Below are 15,717 nucleotides of genomic sequence, written 5' to 3'. Positions count from 1 at the left end.
ATGAAGATCATATGTGCTCTTCAGCGGAAAAAAACGTACCCCACGTCATATTTAGGGACTTATAACTAAGTTTTTGTTGAAAGCACCAACGGTTCTAGGAAAGCAAAACCCAGTCCCTGCTGTGTGTTTTACAGGTTCAATGGGGAAAAAGGATTCTTTGCGCCTTTACAGGGTTCAGTTCTTAGAAGATAATTCGTGGCTGCAAGCAAACCGTTTGCCCAAAAAACCGAGACTGAAAAACGTATAGTGATGAAGCCTGTAAGCTTTGTGATATATTTTTTGTTTTTGAGCTTTACCAGTCTATTGTTGGGTTTCCTTGCGCGTAATTGACACATAGCGTCGCTTGATCGAACTTTTTTTTGCATGGAAGTAGCCTTTGTTTAGCGAGAAAATTATGCACATATTTTTAAGGTTAGTATTCTTTAACTTGTCACATTCCAAACACCGATTTTTCCGCTTCGAATATCCTCAGAACAACCTGTAGATAAATCGGGAAATATCCCCGTTCCAGAAAGTCTCGGCATATATCTCTGCTAATGTTTCTGAGAGTTATATGCTCAACGCGAAGAACATGTAGGGCTATAGGCACCTTCTCTTGCAATTCGGTATGGCGTATTCCATTATATAGGGTTATTTATTTTTTTTGCTTCCTCCGGTATATTTTAAGGTTTACCGGTTCTTACTTGCATAAATTCCGCCAGCTAGACATATACGTACAAAAATGTCGACAAATTTAGCTTTTAAGGTTTTTTTCCGCCTATTTCGTATTGTGAAAATGCACTCTGTTGCACATGTTACAAAGTTTATTGACGTGCCTTTGATCGCCTTAGAAATCCCGCAGTACGCATCATGCTTCTATTCGAATATGCGTGCTCGAGCCCTCCTAAAAGTAATATACCATAAGAAGAAGAATTGAGAGTACTCCGAGTACTTTAAGCAATTCACCGAACTAAGCTAAATACCCGGTATAGCATACACGCCTTACAAGACAGTGTGATGGAGAGAACAGAGCTGTACACATTACTATCGTTGTTTTTTTTTTGTTTATTTTTTTTTTGACTAGCGCTGCGTATCGAAATTCCAAGCTGACATTCTAATGTGGCAGTAGCCACTCTTGTGATAATTCAAGAACTGCAGTACCGAGTTTTCTGCATTACTTCTTCTACCATGTCATTGCGAAATAGTTTCGGTTTCGATTCAACATCCACTTATGTACTTTATCCGATTTCCTTCTGTCTTGCATCTCAGGCCCTTCGAAGACGTATATATTTAGGCCATCGAGAGTCTTTCATACCTGTCGTGTTTCACCTTTGTAATACACCCAAAATTTTATTCGTATTTTATGTTTTCGTGTCTAGTAGTTATGCTGCTCTTCTGTTTCATTTTTCTGCATATATATCTCTACTTACCGACAAATACCAATATTTCGACCTTCATAACTGCGCGGTTTTACACATTGCATAGTGTACACCAGATAAACAACCTGCGTTTAAACTGAAGACGTAACAACGCTTTTTTTTTCTGGAAGATTTACCTTTTTATCTTCCTCTGAATACTCTGCATTATCACACATTTTTATGGCCTGCAGAGAGACACAAGAATATCATCGGATTTGAGATTCTTATAATTACTATAATTGATTATCCCTATTATTGCATTGTGTCCTCATAGCGCGTCTATTACAACTATAACAAGACCCTACTGAGAATTGTTTGTTTCTTACGTCAGTTACTAAACACACTCAGTTACTGCCAGCGCTTTAATTACTTTATTTTTCGCTGACATTTATTACTGTTCGATCTTGCGTGTCCAGACCTTTTTCCACTTTAATAGCTGCTACATTTTTTATTTTTTATTTTTTATTTTTTGCCAGTGCTCAGATAAGTACCAATAGGGACTATCAATAATAACAGACAGAGTTGCCTACTACTTAGTACTATCTGTCTTTTTTTTTCCTGCACCATTGTATTTGTTTTTCAAAATCTCGCCTGCTTCATATCTGTGCAGAAGAAATTTCTGTCTACAGTTTTCCTGTACTGTACCGTGCTGTGCCTATAAAAAAACTGTACCGGGTGCTCCGCTTTCAAAGCTTATTTTTTTCCGACTACTAAACGTTCTGCGAAGGCTTGAACACAATTTTGTGTGGAGCTTTAAGGTCACAAGTACTACTGGCACTTAAATTTTTTGTTCCTCAAATACTTATCACTCTGGCATTCAAAAAGACTGTCAACAGAAGATATAGCCTTACGTCTTCGATTGAATTTCAAAAGAAACGAAAACTAAGCGGCATCAGCGTGCATTAGTTTACTAGAATATCAAGTAGATAAAAACGACCATATTTGGAACGTGTATCATTGTGGTGACCGAAGATTGTCCAGTGGCTAATTTTAATAATAATCTATTAGGGTTTTCGTATTCCGATTTTTTGACACAGTTTCCATTTAACTTTCTGTCGATATTTAAGGGTCACATTCTGATACCGCACTTTAGTATCAGCCACTTATCAGTGTAACTCTTTGGTTTTCATCAAAGTTCTAGGGAACAAAAGACAAACTATTTGTTGATAAGAAGCGGGCTTCTTTATTGTTGTTGTTTTTTTCTGAGAAAGGAACTTTCGAAGGTGGTTTTGCCCAACACAGTAAACATACCTTTCTTTTTGATATTAACTAAGCTTACTGCACTTGTTCCATACGTGCATTAATTAGTTTTGTCCGCATTTTAAACTTTTTTTTGTTTTTCCCTGATTCTGCAACATCTTGCATAAAGTCGAAGTGACATTTTCTTTCAAGAAGAAAGAAGAGATACCACTTAAGAATAACATAAAAGGATACAGGGGGCTGCAGAACCAAAAGCTCGCGAATCATATCCTGATTTATTCCCCCAATACTTGGCGACCAATTAATTGGAGCGCAAGCTTGGTCGGACTGCATCAAACACAGTTCCAGTCACAGACTATTTTTTTTAGTAGTTTTAAAAGTTTATCGAAGGAAGACAGGCTTCTTAGACTTCGTTAATAAATAAGCTCCTGGGCATCTAGAGATACTGTCCTTGAGTACAGATTTATCCAAGGGGAACAGTTCCTTCGTTTTTATATTTGGTTTACCACTGTTTTCTCCTCTAGGGCATTTGATTCGAGAAATAAACAACAGCCTCGTCTTCAAAATAAAAAGGATCAACACAAGACAAACATGAATATGAACGTGGGCACCAATTCTGGGATTGGGTTCGGTAACCTTATGGTTAAGCATGAGCAAGAATTGTTACAGAAGCAGCAATTGTATCAGTCGAACCAATATAATACGCTCAATCAACCGCTACTTCCACAACAATCACAACAATCTCAACCACTACAGTCATACTCTGGCAGATATCAGCAACAATTAAACCAAGGATCGAATTCGACACCCTTGGTCATACACCCTGTTTACTACTCGAATTTGGGTCAGCAAAGTCAAACAAACTTGCAATCTCAACAACAACAACAACAACAACAGCCACAGGCACAAACACAGCAACGATCTCAGCATCCATTTGCTAGTAATAATTCAGGATACTTCAGCTCTAATTATTCAACAACCTCGGCTAATCCCAACGTCAGGGATGCTTCTAATGTTAGACTCAGCCAGAGCTTTGCCAAATCGGAACACGGCAACGTTCACCAAAACGGGCTATCCAGAACCTTGGAATCCATTCCTGCTTCGAACAACGATGTGCTAAACCAATCATCAATCTTTGGGTCAACCCCATCGTCGACCAACCTCAGCTCCAGTCAACAAAACTCTTATGCTTTGCCCCAAATAAACCCATCAAGCGGTGTATTTCCATCCTTCAACAACCCAACAGGTGCGTCAATGTATCAGTACAATAACAGTAGCTTGCCACCTTCATATCAAAACTCGTCCTCTGTGAGCAGTACTGAGAGTAATAGGGCAACACATGCAAACGTGAATGGAAATAGTAATTCTGATGCTCAACAATACCAGCAGTTGCAGAATTTCCAGCAATTGCAACAAACAAAGTTGCAACGGCAATCTATAGCAGTGCCTCCAACTCATGGCCAGCAAAGTGGCCACAACAACTTCCAGAAAAACGTTGCTGCTCCATTGCAACCATTGAACATACAACCCACTTCCAAGTCGGATATTGATAACAAACATTTCCGTCAGAATTCAACCCAAGACACACATCATGTTTACCAATGTCACCTGTGTGAGAAACAATTCAGGAGGAAATCATGGCTCAAGAGACATCTGTTGTCGCACTCCAACGTCAAGAAATTCCACTGCCCATGGTGCTCGTCCACTCATAAGCGTAAGGACAACTTATTGCAACATTTAAAGCTAAAACACACACAATATCTTTTGCATGAGTTTACACTTTACGGCATTCTGATGAACGTCAACAACGGATCCGGCAATACTGCCAATTTAGTAACAACCAACACTGGGGATAAAGTGTGGTTAATCAATAACGAACCTTCAATAACGATACGTGACATGCTGGAATCCAATATCCTACCCAAAGATCAGGCTAAAAGATGTTTGAATTACATAGTGGATCACAAGTGTAAGTGAGTGATCGAGGGACAGGGAATTTTTCGATAGAAAAGCGGCATCTTTTCTAGTTTATTTGTTTATTTGTTTATTTGTTTGCAACTGGGAAATAATAATAAAATCGGATACTGTTTGTTTAATTATCGCTTGTCCTCTTGTGTTAGTTTATAATTATTATTATCATTATTATTTTATTTCAATATGGGAAAGAATCCGACATATTTGCTAGTTAAAAAGAGACACTACACATTTTCTGTCTGATAAAAATATATATATATATAAATAAATATATATAACAAGGTTTGGCATGTACATCAAGAGCCACCGATGGTGGGATTGGCGAGGGGTGCAGCCGCCTTTTGCATGGTAGTGCTCGTTTGCTTATAACTGTCGTCTCTCCTTTTCTTACGGCTCAAAAAGCGAAGGGGAAATGTGAAACTGGCCTAAAAAAATTCCCAGGTTTTTTTCGGGCCAGTGAGTGAGTGTGTGAGTGTGTATTTATTTCTCTCTATTTTTTTTATTTTTTTTGGTGGTGGGGGGGTCAATATGGCTGGCTGGCAGGCAGTAGAGTAAAGGGTTGTTGTTTGTTTATATAGAAATAGTATATGCAAAAATACTGATATAATAACAATATAGTGATAGTGTCAAAGACAGAGAGAGAGGAAGAGGGGGGCGGCCAACCCGTCTTCACAACATGTCTCTGACAACTGCCTCGTTACCGAGAGAAGCTGCGACCTTGCCTCTGTCGCTAAGGATGGAGCTATTCTTGAACTCTTGGTGAGCAGCAGCTCCAATACCGTAAACCAGACATGTGATTGTAAGTCCAATAGCGACCACAATTAAACTCGTAGTCTTGACAATTAGCGAGCACCATTGGATGACACACATCACCAAGTAGAAGAGAAAACGTCTCCAATTGGTGTCGAACTTGCTCACGAAGCCAATGAAGTTCTCGCTGAGCGGACAAATCTTGAGCAAAAAGGGGACTTCAATGAAAAGTATTATAAAACCCTGAACAACGGCAATGATCGAAAACACCACCACGCCGCTGATGTGGAATATATTGACAAACCCAAACACAAGACAGAGAAATATGTTCAAGTACGAGAACCATTGCCCGTAGATACTGAAGTTCGAAGACTTCAAGTCCGCAATCATCCCCGAAACATTGAACAGAGATTTGGCCAGGTCTAGAGATACCATTTTGTATGTTTACAATTCTTTTTCTTGTCCGGTCTTGTCTTGTCTTGTACGTCTTCCTTCTGGACTAATACCTGCTCCCTTCAAGTGAATCCTTCAAGTGAATCTACTGAATCTAAACCTACACTCACTTTCCACCTGAGATTTTCCTTCTCTTCTCATTTCTCATTTCCCATTTCTCTCTATTGTTAAAAACCTAAATATATTTTCTGTAGGTGTCCATCTCAGTCTTGATGTTTGGATTTTTTTTTTTTTTTTTCTTTCAACATATTACTTTTCTGAGCATTAGACAGGCATCATCATCGTTCATCGATTTAACAGTGAATAGTGCACATCTTTCGGGGAAAAGAGAGAGAAAAGGTGTAAGTTGAGAGGATCAAGAGCGTAACCTTAGCTGGGAAATTTTGTAGGTGCGGCTAGAGATCAGTGTTTGTTTTTTGTTGCTGTTGTTTTTTTTTTCTGCTACTAGACACGAAGGTTACAGGTTACAGGTTACATTGGGTTGTTCGTTTAGCGTTGAGAATAAAAGATACATAATAGAGGAGAAGGGAAATTAGTAATAAATAATGAGCGAGTCCAGCGATGAGGATAGCGATTGGGAGGCGTTGGGACGTGGGTTTCCCGATCTTTCGAGACTTTCTTTGAAGTTTCAATGGGACACATTTATGTCTGAATTGCAACAAGGGACGTCTTTAAGCGGGGCGTTGGACAGGTTGCAGACGTTAAAGGCGAAATGGGACACGATGGTGTTGAATCTTCCGTTATATGCTGAGCGAAAGAGTGAGGATGAGGAAGGAGGCGAGGCACTTGGAGAGGCTCAGGATGGCGAGGGGAAAGAGGAGAATAAGTTGAGAAGCGGGAGTACGAATTCTGGTGTTTCGGGTGCGATCAGCAGAATATGGGCAGGTTCGAGATGGAACGGCGGTCATGTTGTGGAGACGGACCCTACAGTTGTGACGAAGATCCATGCGAATGGACACCTGCTCTACACGAACGATCTTGTGATGCCGATGGACAAGGAGTATACGGAGCTCACACATTGGGACCAGAGGTTCAACGAGGACGAGGACGCGTTGCGGTCGAGGATTATAAAGATACGGTCTTTAACGGATTTAACCGATGAGCAGAAGGCCTCCATGATACAAACGTTGATGATGAAGCACTCGACGGTGCCGGGACTTGCGATGGGCGATCATCATGAAGAGACTGCCGGTGCAATGGCGGAATCTGGCGCCCAACAACAGCTTCCCAGTTACAACTTCGAGCCTCCAGAGCCCACAGAAGAGGACAAGCGGGATGTGTACCAATCGCCTGGAGTGAAGGGGTGTCCTCATTACCAGCGTAACTGCAAGTTGCTATGCAGCCAGTGCAACAAGTGGGTACCGTGCCGGATATGCCACGACGAGGCCATCGAGGACCACCAGTTCCAGCGGAACGCGACGCAATGGGTGCTGTGCACCAACTGTTTTCACCACCAGTCCCCGTCGTCGCACTGCGAGGAATGTGGGATAGAATTTGCGATGTACTACTGTCCTATATGCGTGCTATACGACAACGACGAGTCGAAGGACATATACCACTGCGACAAGTGTGGGATATGCCGGTTGGGGCTTGGCTTGGGCCAGGATTTTTTCCACTGCGATCAGTGCAATGCGTGTTTGTCGATCGAGTTGTTGGGTAACCACAAGTGTATCGAGAACTCTACCAAATCAGACTGTCCGATATGCCACGAATACATGTTCACAAGCACGATGGCGGTTGTGTATATGGATCCGTGTGGCCATGCGATCCACCAGCATTGTTTTGACGAGTACGTGAAGCATTCGTACAAGTGTCCGAACTGCAGTGTTTCGGTGATCAACATGGAGCGGGAGTTCCGGATATTGAGCCAGGAGATCCAGGAGTACCGGTTGCCCGAGCCCTACTGTTACTGGAAGTGCAAGGTGCACTGCAACGATTGTCGCAAGAAGTCGATGGTGGACTACCATATCCTTGGGCTTTGCTGCCAGCATTGCGGGAGCTACAACACGCGCCAGGTCGATTTGATAAAGCCGGAGGATGCTCCTGCTACCAGTGGTACCAGTGGTACTGCTACTACTACTACTACTAGCACGAGTACTAGTACGACTACTGGAACCAGCACCAGCACCAGCACCAGTAGTGGCGCTGATTCTCATGGTAGCACACCACGTGACCTCCGCCCGCGCAACTCCACCGTTTCCTCTTTCCACCCGGACCGGAACGAGGAGCTCCAGCAGCTCCGCGACGAGCTCTTGCACTCGAACTTTCAGCGGGAAACGGTGAGCTCCCATTGGGCGCTTGACCAGAACCGGCTCAGACACATGGACGAGTACCTGCGCGCCATGGTGGAGAGCAGCAGTGCTGACGCTGACGCTGACGCGGCGAACGGCAATGGTGGTGACCCGGACGACAACATCGGTTTCGCCGCGCGCATCAAGAACTTCATTGCCACCCAGACACCAGACTCCTCGACGCTCCCGCAGCTCTCGCAAGCGTTTGCCGCGTTCCTCGGATCCACGCACCAGGGTCTTTCCTCGAGCGACGAGGATGACTAGGGTGTGGTACACCCGGCTACATGCTGTCTACATGCTGTCTACATGCTGTCTACAGAATGCCTACATAATGCCTACATAATGCCTACATAATGCCTACATACTGCCTACATAATAACGCCAAACACAGTCTACGTGGCCGGCTGGCCTAGCAATGGCTGGCCTAGCAATGGCTTCTAGAGGGTACTCCCTGGTGCACCCTGGTACAGGATACATGAGAATGCTGCCTAAGTCCTGCCCAAGATCTCTCCAGGCAGGACTTAGGCAGAGCTTGGGTAGAATCCAGGCAGAACATCCCCGGCAGGGAACCCAAGCAGGAGATCCAGGTCCCCTGCCTAGGCCTTTCCTAGGCCCTTCCTAGGCCCTCCTGTTCCCCCGGGTACCCGGCCTGTTCCCGAAACGGCAACAAATCCCAGCAGAAACAATTCCCTCCAGCCCCGTCTGCGCCGTTCCCACTTCAGAAGCATCCCGGAAGCATCTCAGGGGCATCTCAGGGGCACCTCAGGGGCACTGAGATGCCCGCAATTTTTTTTTTTTTTTGTTTTTTTTTTTTGTTTTTTTTTCTTCCCTCCCCCAATCACAAGTGGCGTTTCTGAGAAATAAAAACAGAACAAAACAAAAACCGCACAAACTGCGTTGCAATCTGTTAGTGCACACTTTCCCTGTTTCCTTCCCCCAACGGTACTTTGAGAGAGTATATTAGCTCGCAGTTTCGAAGGAACATCAAGCGCGTGTTTGTGTGAGCTACTATACTTCTGGGAAAACTGCTGCTGCTTTTGCTGCTTTTGCTACTTTTCTTCGGATACACTAGGATACTTACTCTAGGATACTTACTCTGGTAGAACACTCTAGGACGCTTTTACTCCAGAACATACACACACTACGATATCTATAGAACGATATCTACAGAACTAGGAGAACTAGGAGAACTAGGATACTTTTACTCTGGAACCCCCTGAAAGCACAGAACAGTTCAGTTTACTGTACAGACTCAGATACATACCGGTTGCACAGATTTTGGAGCACCATTTGTTTCTGGCATTGTATTTTCATTCGCACTAAATTTTTTATTTTATTTTATTTTTTTTTTTTTTTGATATTTGGTGTTGTTTATTTTATTTTTTTCGCAGCTTGAAGTCTAGGAAACTTTTCGTCAAAGAAAAAAGCCCAAGCCTAACATAAACTTGCGCAACGCACTTTTTATTTGTTTACTGTTTGTTTGTCTTGTTGTTTACACGAAGAGCAAAGAGCACAGAGGTATACATATACACAAGACATAGTCAGTAGCAGTATACGTGAAGACAGTGTAAGCTATTGTTATTAGTATTGTCATGAATCTCAACAACCCAGGTCATAACGAACACCAGGATTTGATCTACTCCGGTGATCAAGAACACGCTCAAAGTCATCACGGTGTGCCTGTTTCTATGCAAGTGCAATCGCCCCAATCCTACCATATGCTCAATGGCCAGCAATCAGTGAGCCAGGGTGGTGCTGGAGCTGGAGGAGCAGTTCCCTCGCAACAGGGCATGCAGTCGTCTCAGGCAGGTACAGGTCATCCACAGAGTGGGTACTCTCAGTACCAATTCCACAACTATTTTGCTCCGCAAACATCGCCAATGGGCGTTGGGGCAAACACCAACGACCAGTCGGTCTCGTCTTTGCCCTTGCAGATGCAGATGCAGATGCAGATGCCGGGCCACCAGGTTTCTGACGCGATGTTAAACCAAATCTTGGCGCAGTTCAACCAGAGACAGCAGAACCAGCCAGGGTCCCAGCAGACCCAGGGCCAGTCGCAAACCCAAGCTCAGGTGCAAGCCCAGGCCCAAGCCCAAGCCCAAGCCCAAGCTCAAGCCCAAGCCCAAGCTCACATGCAAGCTCAGGCTCAGGCTCAGGCTCAGGCCCAAATGCAAGCTCAGGTCCAGCAAAACCACCAGGCCAACAACCCAATGCAGCAGCATTACAAGCAAACAGCAGGCCAATTGTCCCCCAGGTACTACGCCCAGCAGCAGATGATGGATCCCCAGGTGCAGATTCCAAGCCAGTTCCAGTTCTTGGGCCAGTCCACGTCAGCAGGTCCTCAAAGACGCGTCGATCTCGTCGAGACGACGAAACAGGGCAAAAGAGGAGGCGCCAACTCTTCCTCTCCTTCCACCGGGGCCTCGGGAAACAACAAGCAGAACGACCCACCAGTCAAGAAACTATCCATCACCCAAACGCGTATCGCCAAGCGTAAGGAATTGAAGAAACAAGGGCCCAAGAGACCTTCTTCCGCGTACTTCTTGTTCTCTATATCTATCCGCTCGGAACTATTGAAGCAATACCCAGACGCAAAGGTCCCAGAACTCTCCAAACTGTCGAGTTCAAAGTGGAAGTCGATGACCGATGAGGAAAAGAAACCATACTTTGACCAATTCAAGACCAATTGGGAAGAGTACAGAATCGCTAGAAAGAAGTACGAAGAAACCCTTCCTCCAAAGAGACCCTCGGGTCCATTCCTACAATTCACAAAGGATATACGACCATTACTTGTTGAGGAACACCCAAACAAAACCTTGATCGAAATTACTAAGATGATCGGTGAAAAATGGAGAAGTCTCGATGGTCCTTCCAAGCAAAAGTACACAGATTCCTACAAATTGAAGTTGAAGGAATGGGAAGCATCCTACGCTGAACACGAAGCAACTGACGAGGTCGAACAGTAGGTCACATGACACCACTACAAGTGCAAAGCAGAAACGTCTAGGCGCGTTTCTCTTCTTCCTCTTCTTCATCAGCAGCTTCTTTTTTTTTAACTTATCACCTTCTTCATCATCATCTTCTTCTTCTATTACCCTTTTTTTTCCCTGCCATTTATTGTTGAGGATATTTTTTGGTTAACCTTCGATAAATTCCACTCTATTTTACTAACTCTTTTTTTTAATTAACCTGCCCCTCCTCTTTCCTTACCATCCTGGTGAAATACAAGGAGGTTCTCTTCTTTGTTTGTTTTTTTTCCCATCATTGTACACTTTCTTTTTCGGTTTAAACTGTCATCCTGTTCATTGTTGTTGTGGTAGTGGTGTGTTGGATTGTGTTCTATTGTATTTTTATTATGTTGTCGTTATATTGACTTACACACTTTCTACTGAAGGAAAAGGTCAAAAAAAAAAAAAATAGAAAAAAATGTCAAAAATAATTTAATGTTAAAAAAACTATTGATAATAAAAAGACAGAAACATTGGAAACCGTCAAACATGAATTTGAAAAAACAAAAAAAATTCGATAATACAGGACAATTTATTCACTGAGAAAATAAAATAACAACTCTAGATACTGTTGCATCAACGCTGCTGTTTTCTTCCTATTTCATTTTCTCATTGAAATCTTGTGAGCTTTGTTTGCTTTTTATTTTATTTCTATTTTATCAATTAATCAGTCAATCAATCAACCAGAAATCATCTTGTTTCTGCTTTCGATATTGGTTCTGGTTATGTTATTAATTTTAAACTGCTTGAAACAAACAACAATAAACATCCTCACCACATACATGACAGCTTACCAAAGGGAAATTAATTGCCATTAAAAAAAAGAAGAAGGAAAATCAAAACCTAAGAAGCAGGGAACCCCTGTGTCGATCCATGGCGCCTACCGGTCCTCTTTTACACACACACTAATAATACTTCTTCTATTTTATTTTCTTCAAGGGGAAAAATTATATGAAATGAGATTGGATTTACCGTTTAGGATTCGTTAAATAAGTTTTTAACGCCTGTTGTATAAGTACATATTCCCCCCTTCCCCAATTGTATCTCTTTCTCTATCTTTCATCCGACATATATACCTATGAGACACGTTTCGAGTAACTTTTCATAGTTTACCCATCTGTGATACCTGTTAAATAGTGCTGTAGCGTCTTTCCCCGCGCATTGCTTCAAGATTACTTCACCGCCCGGATGGAATGACAAGTAATCCTTGATACAGTACACTTTCCTATTGAGAACGCACCAGAAGTTTTCTTTATTCGCAAGAAGGATCTCTTTGTTTACACGGAGGGGAGGTTGTATCCTAAATGGGGGGATCTGGCTATTTACTCCGTGTACCAACTCTCCTTTCATTCCTTTTGTCTGTTGTAAGTGTTGCCAATCGAGAGGCCCATGGCCCGGTTTTAACACGACTTTAGCTCTGCCACGCTTGTTTGGTGCATCTGATCCTGGTGGTGGTGCTAATGTGGAGCATCCTGGTTGTCTAGGTGGAAGCATGTTGTTGTGTCTCCACGTTCTTCCAATGAGTTCTCTTTACTCCGATAGTTGAATCAATATTTGTTATATGTAACTTTCAAGTGATGATCCATAAAACTCGAAAAATGTATGTAGTGTGTATATGCAAGATTGTATAGAGAAAAATGAGATCAAAAATCTTGTTGAATTAGAAAAAAGCCAAAGCGACGTTTTCAGTTCAAAAGAACAATGCATACTACATATGTCCTTTTCACTTAGAGGAATGAAATGAGGGATGTCTGGTAACGACATATGAAATACAATGACCGTTCTTTACAATCTTCTGTATTTTTTCTTTCTCTTATTTGGTATTTCTTTAATACTATAATATTAATATAGAGGAACGGGAATATTTATATACTTACATGTAGGAGGAGGATATGGCATAATCAATTTACATCTTGCAACAACCAGAAGATGGCTTTTCAGCATTCTTGGTGGCATCTTCGTAGTAGACGGACTTGTTGAAATTGTTGTTTGCTAATGGAACATCTAGAGCTGGGTTATGTGTGAAGAATGAAGCTGGAGTAACCAAGAATTGCAAGAAGTCAGAAGTCATGACTGGGAATTGTTCTGTGACTGGAGGATGGGTCAAAGCCAAAGTTGGCCAGACGACAATATCAGTGTTTCTAACGGATTCGGAACCATCAGCCCAGACTTTGAGACCTTTGTCTTCGGTAGATTGGTTGGTGAACTCACCAGCAGCGTACATTCTGTCGTCAGCATATTTGGTAACCCAAATTTGCTTAGTAGCATAGTGAGCTCTCTTGACGTTGTAAGAATCCTTAGATGCCAAGATCATTTGCTTTGCTGGCATTTCAAACTTGTAACCAACTGGTTTGTTGGTGACAGGGTTAATGGAATTTTCATTGATGACCTTGTAAGTTCTGTTGGTGAAAGGAGATTGGTCGATGTAACCAGACTTTTCGACAAATGTTCTCTTTTGAACACCACCAACGTTGTATGGGTTTAGGGAAGTGTTCTCTTCCATTGGGACGTAGTCGTCGTAGACTACTGTGTTTTTGTCACCGTCTAATCTCATGTCAAATCTGAAGGACAACAAATGTTGATGGTAAGCGGCAGTGACACCTGGACCAACTGGGGTAGCGTAATCGGTAACACAACCCAAGTCATTTGGCATGGTAGATAGGATACCAGTAGCTCTGACTTGGACTGTGATAGCACCAGCTTGGTCAAAGATCAAGTTGATAATGTATTCGTAGTTAGCAACAGTAGCGATGGTTTGGACGACGAATTCTCTTCTTCTAGTGGTGATAGAGGAACCTGTTCTGTAGTTTTGATGCAAGAACAACAAACCATAATCTTGTTCATGCATACAAATGGTGGATGGAATCAATACTGGGTTACCTTCGGCGTCAGCTCTTCTGGTGTCCAAGTATTTAACGACACCCAAACAGTGACAACCTAAGGCCAAAGAGTTGGCGGTGTTACCGAAACCACAGTCACCGAGATCAAAGGCTTGCTTTCTATGGTATGGAGCTCTTGGATCCAAGTATGGCACGGTCATTTCTTCCAAACTGGCACGGTAACAGATTGATCTGCCCTTGAAGTGAATGTCATAAAGGGCAAACCCTTCTCTAACATTAGTTGCAATTCTAAATTCCCAGCCTTGCCATTCGATCTTAGTACCATCAATGGAGAAAGAAGCACCTTCCGGTTGTTGAATGAGCAATGGCTTCAAGCCTTCACGCTCCTTGTAATCTTCAATGACATCTGGATGGTATTCGACTGTTGGAACTGGCTTGTATGGCAAAGTGTCCTTAACATATAATTCGTCAGCACCAGAAGGCAAGTAGTCCATTCTGACGAACTTCAAGCTCAAGTATTCAAACACAGGAGAAAACTTCAATGGAATAGAGTAGTGGTTAGCATCTGGATGGTCTAACTTCATGTACATGTAGGCCTGCACCAATGGGATTTTGTCATTTGGTCCGTCAGTACCGTACATCCATGGCTCACAGACAACTTTGTACTTCAACTTACCCAATCTTGCGTGAGTGTAGTATAAATCGTCAAGCTTGAGCTTGGCGATTTCAGCGAGCACGATTGGGTGCTTCATGATGGCTTCTTCGGCCTTGGCCATGTCGTCTGGCAACAATGGACCAACGGTACCTTCTGGGGTTTCAACGTTGCAAATCACGTGATTTTCACTAACGTTACAGATAGCTTTGAACAATGGCATCTTGTCGTTCAAGTAGTAGTATGCGTACGTCCTTCTGGGAATGTATGGCAGATCACCCCCACCGTACCTTTCAATGTTCAAGTACTCAATGGCTTGCTTCTTTGGTGGGTCCAATCTGTCGATTTGGGCAAAGTGAACCTTAGCATCGCCATTCAAGTCCTTCAAAAGCTTGGTAGTTGTTCTGATTTCATCATCAGAGATTGGGTCAAAAATATGTTTGGTCATCTTGTAATAATTCTTAAGGGCCCAGCGTGTGGTGGTAAAATGAGATTTTACTTCCTTACTGTCTTTCTCTTTTGTACACCTTAAATTAGAAGATAGTTGTTAAAATAAGTTGAAGCTCGATGACATTAGTTCAATATTCTGACCATTACTCCCTCTATTTATACTGCACAGATTTAAAACATAAATTAACGATACACTCGTCCATTATAAGATACTTTTAGATATAATCTCTGGCTATCGAAGGAACTAATTCCCTAAAGTGACTCTGCCCTAGATAATAAGCAGGCTGCAAATAACGGACGACAAGCCATATACGCTTTGAACCATAGTCATAATAGGAAGTACAGGCTTATACTCTCCAGAAAAACAAGCTACCTAGAAAAACAAGCTACGCAAATCGATTAAAACTAACCCAAAATCAGATCAACCGAGCGAGTGGAAATGCCTAATCTGGTTAGCTCTCCAGCCTAGCTGCACACTTCCTTCATTCCCTTGTGTTTGTGCGTGTGTGTGTTTTTTTTTTTTTTTAGTCCTGACTCGTCAGCTATCAAGCGATATCGATACAGCATTTCGATTGATTATTTGGAATGACGATAGATTGGGGGCTATCAGTAAGTATGCAGGAGCCATTGGGTGTCCCTTAATCTGAATCGCGCGTTTTGGAAGGACGGGTTACACTTGTAGCAGAAGATTAGATACGTAGC

The 15,717-nt window shown here is 42.6% G+C and overlaps 6 protein-coding genes and 1 non-coding gene across 7 annotated transcripts; 3 read left to right on the top strand and 4 right to left on the bottom strand.

The window, feature by feature from the left end:
* Positions 1–3,188: 3,188 nt before the first annotated feature.
* Positions 3,189–4,574, top strand: MOT3 (Mot3p; the record flags this gene model as incomplete). The annotated part of the gene is made up of 1 exon (XM_022820999.1): positions 3,189–4,574. The coding sequence occupies one exon, from the start codon at positions 3,189–3,191 to the stop codon at positions 4,572–4,574; it is 1,386 nt and encodes a 461-aa protein (XP_022677406.1).
* Positions 4,575–5,240: 666 nt separating this feature from the next.
* TVP18 (Tvp18p) lies at positions 5,241–5,756 on the bottom strand (the record flags this gene model as incomplete). The annotated part of the gene is made up of 1 exon (XM_022820998.1): positions 5,241–5,756. The coding sequence occupies one exon, from the start codon at positions 5,754–5,756 to the stop codon at positions 5,241–5,243; it is 516 nt and encodes a 171-aa protein (XP_022677405.1).
* Positions 5,757–6,319: 563 nt separating this feature from the next.
* On the top strand, positions 6,320–8,329 carry KLMA_60330 (RING finger and CHY zinc finger domain-containing protein; the record flags this gene model as incomplete). The annotated part of the gene is made up of 1 exon (XM_022820997.1): positions 6,320–8,329. One exon carries the CDS (start codon positions 6,320–6,322, stop codon positions 8,327–8,329), a length of 2,010 nt encoding a protein of 669 aa, XP_022677404.1.
* Positions 7,874–8,564, bottom strand: KLMA_R612. Its single transcript has 2 exons — positions 8,539–8,564; positions 7,874–7,937 (listed from the first exon to the last, which is right to left on the bottom strand). It is a non-coding gene; the product is annotated as a tRNA-Ser (tRNA).
* A 1,093-nt stretch (positions 8,565–9,657) lies between these two features.
* Positions 9,658–11,031, top strand: IXR1 (uncharacterized protein; the record flags this gene model as incomplete). Its single annotated transcript, XM_022820996.1, has 1 exon — positions 9,658–11,031. The coding sequence occupies one exon, from the start codon at positions 9,658–9,660 to the stop codon at positions 11,029–11,031; it is 1,374 nt and encodes a 457-aa protein (XP_022677403.1).
* A 1,101-nt stretch (positions 11,032–12,132) lies between these two features.
* Positions 12,133–12,567, bottom strand: IRC21 (Irc21p; the record flags this gene model as incomplete). The annotated part of the gene is made up of 1 exon (XM_022820994.1): positions 12,133–12,567. The coding sequence occupies one exon, from the start codon at positions 12,565–12,567 to the stop codon at positions 12,133–12,135; it is 435 nt and encodes a 144-aa protein (XP_022677402.1).
* A 412-nt stretch (positions 12,568–12,979) lies between these two features.
* Positions 12,980–15,013, bottom strand: AO-I (copper amine oxidase 1; the record flags this gene model as incomplete). The annotated part of the gene is made up of 1 exon (XM_022820993.1): positions 12,980–15,013. The coding sequence occupies one exon, from the start codon at positions 15,011–15,013 to the stop codon at positions 12,980–12,982; it is 2,034 nt and encodes a 677-aa protein (XP_022677401.1).
* Positions 15,014–15,717: the final 704 nt, after the last annotated feature.

This window comes from Kluyveromyces marxianus, chromosome 6, assembly GCF_001417885.1.
Source record: "Kluyveromyces marxianus DMKU3-1042 DNA, complete genome, chromosome 6".
In the NCBI taxonomy this organism is placed as follows: Eukaryota; Fungi; Ascomycota; class Saccharomycetes; order Saccharomycetales; family Saccharomycetaceae; genus Kluyveromyces; species Kluyveromyces marxianus.
This window is presented reverse-complemented; position numbering and strand designations above follow the sequence as displayed.